Source organism: Toxotes jaculatrix, chromosome 19, assembly GCF_017976425.1.
Source record: "Toxotes jaculatrix isolate fToxJac2 chromosome 19, fToxJac2.pri, whole genome shotgun sequence".
NCBI lineage: Eukaryota > Metazoa > Chordata > Actinopteri > Toxotidae > Toxotes > Toxotes jaculatrix.
This window is the reverse complement of record NC_054412.1, coordinates 15,137,217-15,151,965: the sequence shown is the minus strand read 5'-3', so window position 1 is coordinate 15,151,965 and position 14,749 is coordinate 15,137,217. Positions and strand designations below refer to the sequence as shown.

The 14,749-nt window shown below is 40.1% G+C and overlaps 1 protein-coding gene across 3 annotated transcripts; it reads right to left on the bottom strand.

Annotated features, from left to right (window-relative positions):
• Positions 1–937: 937 nt before the first annotated feature.
• On the bottom strand, positions 938–14,462 carry mut (methylmalonyl CoA mutase). Of its 3 annotated transcripts, none has more exons than XM_041064648.1 (13): positions 14,359–14,462; positions 13,208–13,652; positions 12,015–12,382; positions 11,727–11,884; positions 9,456–9,627; positions 9,104–9,352; positions 8,751–8,862; positions 7,348–7,463; positions 5,630–5,745; positions 4,907–5,038; positions 4,665–4,812; positions 2,983–3,150; positions 938–2,076 (listed from the first exon to the last, which is right to left on the bottom strand). In XM_041064648.1, exons 2-13 carry the CDS (start codon positions 13,614–13,616, stop codon positions 1,948–1,950), a joined length of 2,277 nt encoding a protein of 758 aa, XP_040920582.1. In that variant the 5' UTR covers positions 13,617–13,652; positions 14,359–14,462; the 3' UTR covers positions 938–1,947. The 3 variants fall into 3 exon arrangements, with proteins under 3 accessions (XP_040920582.1, XP_040920583.1, XP_040920584.1); XM_041064649.1 differs by having other exon boundaries at positions 14,349–14,450; XM_041064650.1 differs by lacking the exon at positions 14,359–14,462 and adding an exon at positions 14,269–14,289.
• Positions 14,463–14,749: the final 287 nt, after the last annotated feature.

The following is a 14,749-nucleotide window of genomic DNA, read 5'->3' as shown; positions in this document are numbered from 1 at the left end:
ACAAAACTAAGCTTACAGATCAACCTCCACAAAGCCAGACACAAACGACAGTGCACAAGTTTGCAAAGCTACAGTTTCAAGTACGCCTTTGTGAATGATATGATATTCCATATGGGCAGTGTTTCATTATTTTGAAAATTTGTGAATGTAGAGCTACGAACCTCAAGCATGTTTGTGTGCACATTTTGTTGGTCATGTTTGAGAATAAACACTGACTGAATAAAGTTGTGGACAATGAATACATCATGATTAAGTAGTATCACTAAATTGCACTTCCAACCTCCTTCACGAGAAAAAAAAAAACCCAGCTATGTTTAATGAAGACGTGGTGATACTCATTATGAATTCCAGTCAGGAATAGCTTCAACTGTGGGACACGTGGGAATGCACTATCCCTCACAGCATGTAAAGGAGTGTCTTCAGTTCTGACATTTAAGTCTCTTTTTTTCTTAATCTCTGTGTCACAAGAGCCAGAGCCCAGGGCGCAAAGGATGGCAATGTCAGTCAGCTTGCGTATAAATCCATCGAAAATGTCAGTGCCTACATTCACAGATTCCACATACTAGACTGATGTAAACATCAGTCTGATGTTTACACCCAAATGTGTTTGATCTGACACCAGAAACTACTAGCTGGAAACGGAAATGAATGTCCCCGAATGGCATCTCAACAGAGTAATAGCTGAAAGGGTCGCAGTCACATATGTTCCACCTCCATAAAGAGTATTAGTCAATTTGTCAACGTCAAATCCGTGTGAAAATAAATCATCCTCCCAGCTTTCAGAGACTGTCACAAGTTAGATTTGAGATATTACCATTCAGCTGAAGTGTTGACCTCTACCTTAGTGGACTTTAAAGAAAGATCAAATTAATCCACTTTTTTTTAGAAAACTGACTGAACGTCTCAGAAAAAGGGTTATACAATCTTCAGATGCGAGTCACATTTCCGAAGTTCACATACTTTATTTAGAGCGTTAAATCTGATTCAGAATCACACATAGAAAAATACAATTTCCAACTGCTTCATAAATTGTGATCACTGTTCTGTTTCCTCTTTGATCAGTAGCTGGTTAAATCAAACATGACGCAGGGAGGAAAGAGATCAAAACAACAGAAGGCCACTTTCAAGACGATAATGTCCATGAACGTAAAAGACACGAGTAATGGTTCCAAAGAGGTTTATTGTGATGTGAATTTCTGTCTGTCCATCTCCACTACAGTGGCACGAATCACACCCTGCTAGGTAACTGCAAATTACACACTGACATTTCACAATAAAAGCATTACATTCAAAGGTGTAGAGTGGAGTCCTATGCTTTTACACTGGATGGGAAAAAAAGGCATCTCAAGACAAATTCCTGTCACATGAGACTATACTGTCTGTCTGTAAAGAAAATCCTAATTTAATTAAATGTAGTGTATGATCCATTGTTTAAGTCGTAAATATTTAAGTATTTCCCATTAAACTCTATAGTGTTAAACCAGGAGTCGGGGCTCCCTCTTATTTTCTGGAATTTGAAGAATGTTTACATTGATATTATCAGACCCTGCAACCAATGCAATTCAAGCATGCATCCAAAGGAGAAATGATGAATTAAATCACCATTTAGCCAACTAAAGAGGTTATGGGTTACAGTATTCCTTTAGATTTGGGTGGTTCTCTCAACATGGAAAAACACTCAACACTATGTTACTCAGATGTTATTCTGATATTCAGAAAACACAATGTTCATCATGACCTCCCAACAGGTTATTAGTGATTTCGACTGCTGTACTTGCTGCGAACTTACAGTGTGGAAGGACATTTTGTTTTTCTTTACAACCTCATGCTACCAGTCAAATAGATTCTGTACAGAACAGTTGGTTCTCTCACTTGTGACTTTGTTCTTGACAGCATGAATAGACAACTCTTGTTGTAGTTTCTTTTTCTTTTTTTTTCTCCAAGTGTTCACATGGTCTGCCGGATGTTTTCCAGACTCTTCTCAATATTATCAATGACCTCCACAGCAGCTTGTGGGATCCTGGTGCCGGGGCCGAATATGGCGCACACACCGCTCTGGTACAAGAACTCATAGTCCTGTATAAACACAGAGGTGGAACACTGTTTGAGGTAAATGCAGCTAGGAAGGACTTCAGCTTTCATTATATAGGGAAAGAAGGTTGTGCACAGTCCCTGTGGGATTATGCTTTTAATTACGCTTAAGACAATTCAACTGGAATTATCCCCAAAAGAAAAGGGATGAAATGTGTTTGGCAAAGAAACACTAAGATTGAAAGGAACAGGATGATAAGAAATGAGACTGCACGGCATGAAATCAACACAATCCTTAAGTGTGGTAATGATGATTATATGAATCAAAGCAGACCTCATCATGAGAAATTGGTTCTGTCTCCACATGACAGCAAGATGACATTTTATATTTTAATCTGCGTGCTTATCACGTAATGCTAAATAATGTATTTTCATGGCTCCAAGGACGCCAATGGTCATGCTGGAGGCTATGCACAAAGAGCTTGGCTGGGAGAGCTGCAGGGGAATTGATTTCTGTCTCTGTAGACCAGCAGATTATTCAACACTACGCTGCTTCAGTATCCGCTGCCTCCCCAGGGACAATGCCTAAAAATGGACCACCGTCCACATACATCAAGGTCAGATACACTGACACCAAAAACTCGCACGGCCTTTCCATGCTTCATGTACAGAGAAAATTTTGTACACATACTGGGAAAATTTGATGGTTTTACATACTTTGAGTATGGCTGCGAAAGTCAGATAGGATCTACAGGCTGAATTACGACAAGTCTCTATGGACAGAGTGCACAGGGTCTCTAATGCATGGACTTCTACGTCAAGCATGCTCAAATTAAATTCAGTAAAACTGATATTGCTGAGGACTGTTACATAAAGGAGTTAGCTGTTTGGAAGAGTGAAAACAGAAATTTAATTTTAAAGATATGATGATACTGAAAGTCAAGAGGTTACCTGTGGTGGGATGACACCTCCACAGATGACAAGGATATCTGGCCTGTTGAGCTTCCGTAGTTCCTTGATGAGCTCCGGGACCAGGGTCTTGTGTCCTGCAGCAAGCGTGCTGACCCCAACACAGTGAACGTCTGCATCGACGGCCTGCTGGGCCACCTCAAGGGGAGTCTGTTCACCCAAAATCCAGACAAGGAAAACCGAGGAGTACATCTCAGAATGAGAAGGACTAGGTATTGATATATCACTGATTCTTAGTCAGCTACTGTATTCTATTCCCTGTATAACTGCATATGATACTAATGATGTATCCATGGAGACCTTTGGCTTATGAAAGCAGCTGGTTCAGAACAAACCAGATACTTAATTATTAATTACTGCTTCAGTGAACTTGGTCACTTACAAGACGCTTGCACAAAAAGTAAAAACGCTTTGTTCTTTGAGTATCCCCAACTCTGAATCTGAGATTTTAGATTTCGCAAAACTGCTTTTTAACACAATATTCTACTCATTTGTAAATCTGTCATTTACAGATTTGCCAAAGTTGCGTGCCCTCCAGGGTCCATTTTTAAAAGCTACATGTATTTCCCACTTACCCCTCTATAACTAGAAACATAACTCATCATGTAAAACACTGTTCCCAAGGCCCTTGTTTTGTGAGCATAGTGTTGAAAATGACAGCAGTTAGGCACAACACCTTTCATTATGTATTTCATTATTTATTTACTCACTGCCAGAGGCTCCGTTTAACACCGAGCAATGTGATCAGTGGTTGAGAAATTATTCCAATAGAGTGTGACATCTGGTGCTGTGGGGCGCACGCCCTCAATAGGTATATCATCACAGTCTTATCTACTTACTGCATACCACAGAAAAGACAGATACATTCTGAAAAACTTTAAGTTATCAGGATTTAACACATTATATTTATGCACCGATGTGATATGCAGCATCAGAATCTGAAACTCATACTGATTAAGTTTAATCTGTCGAGGTGGTTTCAGCTCACTCTCCAACCAACCAACAAAACATATATCTGACTGCACGTCTGTTATGTGTGCAGAGTTAAAGAGTAACGAAACACTGGCCTTCAGCTTGTATTCACCTCCTATACACATCTGAAAATCACCCAAGGGGGTTTAGGGTCAAGTGGCTCTGTGCTAGGCTAGCTCAGCAGCACCCCCACTTGGCTGGATGGCACTCTGAAGTGTTACACAGAGAGCTGAGTTTGCATTCTAACAGTCTCAGAATAAACATTAGGTTAATTTTTTTCTGTTTAAATATTCTTTAACACAGAGAAAGGAAGCAATCAAACTGTTTATAGACCTTTTTTTTCTAGTGCATAACTTGACTTGACTAGAACATCCCTGAATCCCTATATATCTTTAAACCATGTGGGTTTCACCATCATGAGTTCACATCTACCCTTGGTCAGTCTACTGAATTTAACTACTTTGTTAAATTTTAGAGAGTTTACAATTATTACTCAAGAATAGACCCAAACTGTCTAAATACATGTACAAGATGGACGTTTATGTGAATACCTTTTGCTTGAAAGGTAGGTTATAGGTACAGTAGCTACCTCTGTCATTAACTCTGCGTCTTGAATAGTATCCCTACATTGGCTGAGGTGGTAGGTGTAGGCAGTTAAGATGGTTAGCTGCATTCTACTGTATGACACTGACCTGAAACAGTGGTCCGATGTCCACATCGAAGCCCAGGTCTGCAAACCCTGTGGCAATGACTTTGGCTCCTCTGTCGTGACCATCCTGCCCCATCTTTGCCACCAGCAGTCGAGGATTCCTGCCTTCATGCTTCTTAAAATCGGCAACTCTTGAGATTTGAAAGAGAGAGGGAAAAAAAAAACTTTTTAAGTACCTGAAATACAAACAATCAATCAATCTTATCAATCAATTTTATTTCCTACCTATTGTGGGCCAGGGCAATCTCTTCATGCTCCCCAAACTCACTGCGGTAAGCCCCGCTCACCATCCTGGTGCTGGCCTTGTGTTCACCGAACACTTTCTTCATGGCATCTGTGATTTCACCCACAGAGCACCTGTAGAAAGGAGTCCACAGCGTCTTCTTCAACATATTTTCATATTCCAATGATTCAAAAATGCAGTACAATCAATCTTTTTATTCCAAATCATTTGAAGACATCCATATGCAATACACTAAATGTTAATTTGCTTGCTTTTTCATTAGCAGAGTTTCACAGTTTATTGCAGCGTGTTTGGTTGTCTGTATGATTGACTGCTGTGCTTTATCTGTATCTGTGCCACATGGCTGAAGGATTTACTGTAGTCTCATCTCCCACAATGTCACTGTTGCTGTGAGGGTAATAAGAACAACAATCAGGTAACTTAAGTGTAGTTTTTAAGTCAAAAGTTGATATCAAAATTACTCAGTTGTCATTTGTGGTAGTATGAAAGTATACAGCATATTATATCGCTGAAAGTTCTGCATGAACAAAAGAGCTTTCGAGAAAAAAAAACCTCAGTGATCATGGTACTGTATGGTATACATGTGTACAACAAGATCACAGATGATCTTATACAAGGAGACATTTGGTGTCTGAAGCTAAATTCATGCAGGCATAAGAGTGATCTTTACAATCAGAGATTTTAGTGACTGTGGGAGGTTTGACCTGGCTCGAGCCGCTTCCACAGCCAGGGCTAAAAGGTTGCCCTCCCTGGTCTGGGCACACTCCTCTATGGCTGCCAGGCACTTCTTCGCTGCTTCAGGGTCACGACTTTCTCTCACCTAAAACAAAGGAGGCAACAAGGCATAAACATGGAGTTTTTATCTGCCCTGCTGATTAAATTAAATCTTTTTTTTTAATAGTAGAGAATTTAACATAGAGAATGACAACACTCAAACTGCTTATAGACCTAATGCAAACCCTTCATTGCTTTAAGTCCTTCATAAATATAATTACATTTCATAAATACAATTACATTATTAAATATATTTAATATTTAATAATGTACCTGCAGCAGTCATACTGTGTGTCTGGGTTGTGAGCCCTGGGTACTGGACCCACAAAGACTTTAACTGACATCTCATGCATAATCACCTGGACGTTACACGAACACGGCATGTCTGCGACAAAGATTCGGCCTTGATGAGATGAGCTACAGTATCTGCACCACACATACAAACAGCTCAAACACTGTGTGTCTGTGCTCTGGTGACGCATATCTTCTGCGTACAGTCATGAAAATGTATGCTACGCTTGACAAAAAGCCATTCATCATGCGGAACTGGCATATTGTGACAATCCTCCTGACTGTCATCTTCTTTTAATTCTGCTCCACGGATATAGCTGTACTGTCCTACAGTACAAACTCTTCATTGTCTTCCTCCTCTTCTTGTCACAGAAACGACAACAGCTTGTCATCTGCATTTGTTAAAAGTTCAAAGCTCCGCTCCTTGCTTCAAGTGTGCGCCTAATGAAAGAGAGTGTTCACTTCTGGCTGAGCTGTGCAGCATTTCCGTCTACCTGTTCTGACAGTTACTCTCCAAATGTAACGACATTTAAATGCCCACTGACCTTCCAACAGAGGCAGTGAGACCAACACACTAAACTGTCCCATGACAGCAGGAACAGAAGCGCTCTCCTGTTAGTTTGCACAGTGTGCTTGATGCCTGCAAGGTCACTTCACATTATCTTTGTATGCATATATCTTGCATATGCTGATCTTGCACATGCTTGCATATGTTGTGCTGTTACCTGCTGTTTGGCAAACACACAACTACAAGAGGGTTCCTAACTTAAATGAGATAAATGTATATGTTGAGTCCTATGCTTATTATTTTTATGTCCTTACTTTGTTTTTATATTTGTATTTCATTAAGAAGGAAACTAAACGTAAATTGTTTAACAAGGCAAATCTTTGGGTTAATTAGTTAAATCAGCTGCTCAACAACATAAAGCCATGTTCACACAGACATTTGCTCTGAATGTAAAAATGCAACTATTATCATTCATTTCAATGGGAGAAGCTGGTGCAGCCGGGGGGGGCATTAAGGGGGGGCCATCCATAAGGACGCTGCATCATGCAGCAATTAAGTTTAACCTGATTCAACTTATGCTGCAGCTCAACATAACATCATACGGCAAAGCACTGCAGATCAGATGGAGGCAAGAAGGAATCATGTGCACAAACAGAGACAGGAAATATGGCTAAAATGTATGGACAAACTGTGTAACTATCAAAGTTTGAACTCAGCGTTTGTCTTTTCATGCTTTTACCTCTTGTTCTATTTGTGGTATTCTTCGAACAGAAAATGAAGGGGAAAAAAACCCATATCTTTTAGGTACGACTGATTTATCTAGAAGTCGATTCTCAAAGGAGCACTGACCTTTTTCAGTTTTTCAATCTGTTTCTGACGTACAACAGTGTTATCTATGGCCAGCACCTCCACACTCTCCTCTTTTTCCAGACGGTATTTGTTCACCCCAACAATTACTTCTGATCCTAAAAAGAAAAGGGCAAAAGGTATACAGGTATATGAAATCAGAAAGACAAGAAAATACAACCCAGGGGTCAATGTTTTGACAGAAAGCACACATTTTTGAACAATCTTATAAGGTTGTTATTTGGGGAGCAGAAAGAGGAGCTTTTAGACAAACAAATGTCTTGCTTTAGATATAGAAAACAAACATCCTCAGAAAGGCAACTGGTGGTGAAGCACATACCACAAAGAAAATAAAAAGAAAAGCCACTCAGAACGATAAAAGGTAACTAAACCTGTTTGGATCTGCAATATCATCATGGAGTACAAGACAGCAGAAAGCATGAAAGAGCGCTGTACTATCTTTAACCCTATGACCTTCATGTAGCACAGCTGAAAATTACAGTGGGATCCAAAAGTGGTCGCAGACAACCCCACTGTATCTGAGAGCCTAACATGGTCAATCACAATTCGAGGCACATCAGAGGTGAAAAATCTGTCAGCAGGCAGGGTGAATCAGAAACCCAATGAATATCAATGAGAGCAGGCATCAGGGGGATTATCGTGAAAAGCTACCCAGTCTGTGAAGGTTCTGCTCTGCCCCCGTTGCATTTATTTTGGGCATCACAGGGCTGAAGTAAAAGTTCATTTCAAAGACACACAAAGAAGCCTCAATTAAACTCCCTGATAGCATCCTGACACAAAAAACACAACAAAATACACACGGTCAGCTGGATTCAAGCGATAGGACCTTGTGTTAACTGCTTTCCTATCCACTTGTGGTAGCTTAGCGCTGCCAGCCTACAGCCTATGTATCTAGCAAAGCATGTGCTCAGGTTAAGTGTGCTTACAATAGACTGAATAAAAAAATACTTTGCAGATGAATTTAGCATTATTTTAGAAGTAAGAGCTGCAAACTAAACAACAGATCAATTCATGCTCAAACCAGAGCACTACTAATGAATACTGGAATACTCTTGTATCTTAAAAATACAACCAATCCATGTAAAGGTGATTTAATGAAGTTAAACCTGCATGACAAAAAATCTCTATTGTGGGGAGATTTAAACACTAAATTAAACATTTCATGTTAAATTTGATGAATAATGTGACCATGTCCGACAGAACGCGGGAGCTGTACTCTCCACTTAATGTCAAAACTGCAACCTCTATAAATACACTGCAGCACAGTTCCATACAGTCCTATGATAAGTTAAGAGGTAGAGATTATTAAGTACATAAAGCAGAGAAAGAAGATGAAAAGATGAAAAAGTAAGAGGCTTTAAGGATGTAATACATTTATACAGTACCTGAGTCAATGCGGGCCTGTCTACGTGCTGCACATTCCTCAATGCGAAGTTTTGGAATGCCCTCTGCCACAGCTCTGGCCATGCCTCCCATCTCCTCAATGTCGTTAATGAACTATACAAAGGAAAGCACAGGTGTTTATGATGATGGATCACCTCTGTCATTTCACTTCATGTATTATATTTACCTCACTAAAACCTGACAGGCACAAGATAATATGTACAAGAATATATACAAGAATTTCAAAGTTTTAGGGTCAAGATTTTGGCAGAGCTGTAAACTATTAATTAAAAACCCTCCTCTCTTTACTTTCAGAGGGAGCCAGGGCAGGTGCCCATTTGTCCCCATGACAAACCTTTAGGGCTGTGTTGTAGACGTCATCTGTGAGAGACTCCATCATGTGCGAGCCCCCCCAGGGATCAGCGACTTTGGGGATGCCCGACTCCTCCTGGATGATGATCTGGGTGTTCCTGGCAATGCGAGCGCTCTTCACTGTGGGCAAGCCCAGAGCTTCATCGAACGAGTTGGTGTGGAGTGACTGGGTCCCCCCGAACACAGCTGCCATGGCTTCGATCACCGTTCGGATCACATTGTTGTATGGATCCTATGAGAGGAGCCATAGTGGAAAAGTTGTAACTATTGTCCTTTCATTTTACAAGTCTGAGTTTTAACATTTTCTTATTTTTCTTATAATGACTTATATTTACCTGCTCAGTGAGAGACCAGCCTGAAGTCTGGCAGTGTGTGCGCAGGAGGAGAGACTTTGCATTCTTGGGCTGGAAGTTCTTTTTAATGAGCGTGGCCCATAGCCTCCTGCCTGCCCTCAGCTTGGCAATTTCCATGTAGAAATTCATCCCAATACCCCAGAAGAATGACAACCTGACAGCACACACAACATATGGCGAAAAAGAGAAATATAATCAGTTATTAAAAGGGTGGATACCAATTATCCACAAAAACAGAAATCAGGGTTTTCTGATTTAAAGAGATCTAAAAAGAATTTATTACACTTTATGAAAAAATGGATCATCAATCAGCTGTGTAAAGAAGACTGTTGCACAGTCAAGATTGAACTAATCATGATAAATTTACACACCTGTTCTTGATCCTTTTGTTCACAACAGAAACGTTTTCACAATGTTTTGAATAAAACAATGAATTAGAGCTGTAACTAATATCTATTTTCATTATCGACTACCGATAGCTTTTTTAGTTAAATGTTTAGTCTATGAGATGCTAAAAAATAGAGAATATAAACGCCCAACACAACTTCTCAGAGCCCAGGGCAAAAGGCTTGTTCAACAAACAGTGACACACCAAAAGATACTCAATTTTCAATTATAGAAAAAGCTGCAAAATCTCTAAGGTGAGAAGATGATTGCTTATAAGGAAGGACAACTGATGTTTAATCATACAAACTTCTAACCTTTTACCATATTGAATAAACTCCTCCCTTAACTCCAAAAATACATTATGCCAATACACTGAAAGCCCACCAACATGGCAATGAAAACATCCAAAAGAAAGAATCACGCTCACATCTCCAGTATTTGTGTGAGCCCAAAGGTAAGCACTGGTTGTGATTCGAAGAAAAGTCAGAACAATCAGTGGCACAGAGGGAGATAATAGTTTAGGGTGGAAAACCTTTCATTGCACACAGTTGAGTGATGTCTCTATATTGATTCAGACGGTCGGTGAGGCCTGTCTCTGAAATCATTATGTGAACAAGGGTAAGGCTGGTCTGGGCCCTCAGGTTGTTCCTGATGACTCTGTGCCCATTTAACTCTGCCATTATCTGAGCAATTGAAAGGCAGTGAAAAAAGCAGCTGAAGGACACATGAAGAAGAGATAAAGGTAGCACAATGCAACGGACAGGAACTGGACCGAGGGCAGGGTTGCTGAACTAGTGCAATTGTGTTACTGACTAAAAAAACAAACAAAAAAAAACACATGTGCACGTTACAGAAAAATGTAGCCAAAGATTCAATTCACAACATTCATCCCCTAAAGAACTGAGAAGTAAATGACAGCAAAGATACTGGACAAGTCAAATTAACATATCCAGTATGTAACACCTTTACCCAGCTTAATCCTATATTTCTTCCTTTACATGTTGTATTAAATCTTTCTGACACTCTACTGAGTTGCGCTCAGTGATAAATATTTGTATGAATTTGTATAAGAACTGTTTGATTTGACTAGCAGCCTTCCCATCTGGCCTCTGGTTCAGGCTGTCAGTCCCATCTGCTGGGTCAACAAATAAAGGGGAAGGTATTTGTTTGCCAGGTAAATGGGACTGTCACCTTTATTTACTGTGCATTACTCAAACATGCAGAGTATTAGTGGAATATTAAAAAAAACATCATGGATGGCACAGCTGTGGCTACGGTAAAGTACATGGGAGTTTTCATGGGAGAAATCCTGAGGCTCGGAGTGACTGTATTCACTGCTGCTAAGACAATGCTGACATCTGTTTCCCTGTGGGAATCATTGATTACTTATCATTATTATATTACTTTTTATATGCAGATCAGTATATTTGGAATTAGGACACACTTGCCAGACAAGACAGTTAGTTTTATTTCATAATGTTACTGGTTGGATATACGCCTACACCACATTTTTCACTTTCAGGAATCTCTCTCATACAGCCTCGTTGCTTTAAGGTATATTTAACAATTTCCTGTGCTAAAGACTAAATCTCTAATTCTCCTTTCTAAGGTCTTTCTAAGGTTATTATAAATATATTTGTTGCACAATATAAAATAAATAAATACAGCATTTGAAATATTGCATAAGAGGTATGACGCTTTATAGATACTGGCAGTAATATAACAGGCCTTTTTGATGTGTATATTGTGGAAATGTATAATTAAATAATATTTTAAATTACAATATCAAGCCATAGCAGTAGGCAATGATTATGTAAATTAAAATGACAATCACTGACGCTCAGAGATTTTTTTAATATTTTGTACCTTGGGGCAAACTCATCGATGGTTAAGCCTGCCTTCAGACCAGTGCGGCAGTACTCGAGGCCGTTAGCGATGGTGTAGGCCACTTCCAGGATGGCGTCAGCTCCAGCCTCCTGAAGATGGTAGCCACTGATGGATATCGAGTTGAACTTGGGCATGTGCTGTGGACACGGGCAAGTCAGTAAATCAGCAAAAATATAATACTATATATAAAATTAAAAACTTGATATTCAGATTTCAAATACTGTTTAATAAATGAAGATTAACACATAAATATTAGCAGGTACATACCTTGGAGGTGTAAGCAAAGATGTCTGCAATGGCATGCATGGAAGGCTCAGGGGGGAAAATATAGGTGTTACGCACCATAAACTCCTTCAAAATGTCATTCTGAATGGTGCCTGTTAGTTTGTCTTTGGACACGCCCTGCTCCTCTCCAGTCACAATAAACATAGCCAGTACAGGGATAACCGCTCCATTCATTGTCATTGAAACAGACATCTTCTCCAGTGGGATTCCATCAAAAAGCATTTTCATGTCCTCAACTGTGTCTATGGCGACTCCGGCCATGCCAACATCTCCGTGGACTCGGGGGTTGTCTGAGTCATAACCACGGTGCGTCGGGAGGTCAAAAGCCACAGAAAGTCCCTGCTGTCCAGCTGAAGTGATAGAGGGAAAGATAGTGGATCAGAGATGGAGGAGGTGGATGAGGTGAACAGGCGTTATAAACCTGATCTCAAAGACAACATAAGAAAAACATTACTGAAAGAGACATGAACAATGAGCGGTTTCAATTTGTGTCATTTGTCTGCCGATTAATTTGTCTGGCTAATAAGATTCTCAGTCATTCTGGCTTGTTCCCTCTAAAACTGAAGAAATGGCTTCTTGTGAGTCCCAGCTGTAACAACACTGTTACACTGTTAATTGTCACAGCAAAAGACAATCTCTGTTTTCCCTTTGGTTATTTAAGTGTGTTGATTATTAGAGGAGATCAACATACAATAATTACTCATAAGGGCATAAGAAATTGCTGCCCCATTTTGATTTGTGATTAACAGGCAATAAACAAAGGGCATTTTCATTAAAGATTAAGTGACTGTAGATTTGAGTCTGTATTTGTGGTTAGCCCTTGCAAGCTTTGGTAACCTAAAAGGTTTCGACTCTTCATGCAATTTCTGTTATGTATAAATATTTATGTATATATATGTATGACCCTACAATGCCACAGTGGTTTAAATCTTTCCATCTAAGTATTTTCTAATTATTCTGTGAAATTCAAAGATATCCTCTCGTATAATAAAATATGTCAGTGGGAGTTTGGCTTAAGTATGGAGTGTGATATACTGTCCCTTAAATGTGCAGTAGCTCTGAGTCAGCTATTGTATATTAATCATCACATAGAAGATAAGGAGTTAATGAACAATAGGTTTGGATCGATAGTATTTCATCTAAAAAATAGAACTGTACAAAACAACAAAATCTACCTTTAATGTTATCTTTATAGAATTTGTTGCTCTCCTCCACAGTGCTGAAGCCAGCATACTGCCTGATAGTCCATGGTCTGTAAGTGTACATAGTGGGATAGGGCCCTCTAGTATAGGGAAACACTCCTGGCAGTTCATCAGCACCGCTGGCTGAGTCTGCTTTGGTGTACACAGGCTTGATGTTGATTCCTTCCGGTGTGCGCCAGATCAGATCTTCAGGGTTCTTCCCTTTAAGCTGTTTCTTCGCCAGACTGGCCCATTCAGGATGCAGCTCGGCCTGGTCCTGGTCCTGGTCCTGCCATGGTACGGAAGTGTGGATCAGAGATTGGTGTGTGAGTGCTGAAGAGACGGAAGCTCTAACCAGGCGCCGGGCAGCCAGTGCTGCACATGCTCTCTGTGCAGTCAGCATGCTTAAAGCTGGCTCAGTCAGACACACATGGATCACCTGAGGCAAACACAGAGGAACAGATATGAGGCAAAACGTCACGTTTGCAATAGTAAACGGAAATAGTAATGCGACCCCACCACGACCTGATACAGACATATAACAGAGTCGTGAGTGAGCCGTCAGCGCCAGTAAAACAGATAAAAGAGCGATAACTTTTGACAGTACTGGAACAAACCATCAGGAACAACAACAGCTAACGTTATAGTGTTTTACTGCAGTGTCTGGTTTGCAGTTAAATGCAGCTCAGTTAATCATCCGCCGTGAACATAGGTACAAATTTGGGCATGTTTAACATTACATAAACATGAAGTTATATCCTCGCTTGACTGACGTTTTAGAAATTCAACAGCGAAAATGTTAGCTACTTTTTAGCACTGTGGTAACCGAACAAGCTAACCAAACCAATAAACATGACTCATTTCTCATCTTCCCTATTAGTCACAAAGGCAATGGGTGATTTAATCATACATATGGGCGACCATACTGACTTTTCCAATTAATGGTTAAAAGACAAAATGTTAATGTTTAATGTTAACTAAGCTACAGTCGTTGGCTCGCTGCTAGGCACTCGTTAGCTAACCGTAGATGTGAGTGTTTGCATTATCGGACGAACCACATCAGTGCCTGCTCACATGAGACACCCTGCAGCCGCTTCTGTTTCCCAGCACTCACTTTATATATATTGTAACATACTTTTTCTGACCTTGTCGTCTGTTGTGCTCTTGCAGGTTGACAAAAGGCGTGTGTCCGTCTGTCCAATGACGTTTCATAACATTAACAGTAGGCCAATCGCGTGCTACAGTCTCTGGATAAACTTTGGCCTACGACACGGGAAGTAAATATGAAAGCCAAGATTGTTGAATCTTGCAGAGATGAGCAACGTCAACTGTTGTTTAAACAACCCACGACTGTGTGGACTTAAAGTATATTTAATATTACGCATTGACGTTCATGCATAACATTCAGCTTGCAGGAAAGAGGCATTATTGGTCAGTACATACAGTGCAATTCCAAATATTAGCTGGTAGTATGAAGAATTCATGCTGATGTTTACTTATGCGAAACTCGCCACTAGGAGGCGATGTTCCCGCAGA

Bases quoted from the DNA above. Each gene is read 5' to 3' on its own strand.
- mut (XM_041064648.1), bottom strand. From the start codon at position 13,616: ATGCTGACTGCACAGAGAGCATGTGCAGCACTGGCTGCCCGGCGCCTG. The intron at 7,464-8,750 runs GTACTGTATAAA...TTTTCTTTTTAG, and splicing joins ACAGGCCCGCATTGACTCAG to GATCAGAAGTAATTGTTGGG. The intron at 5,039-5,629 runs GTCAAACCTCCC...TCCTTTCTACAG, and splicing joins GTGGAAGCGGCTCGAGCCAG to GTGCTCTGTGGGTGAAATCA.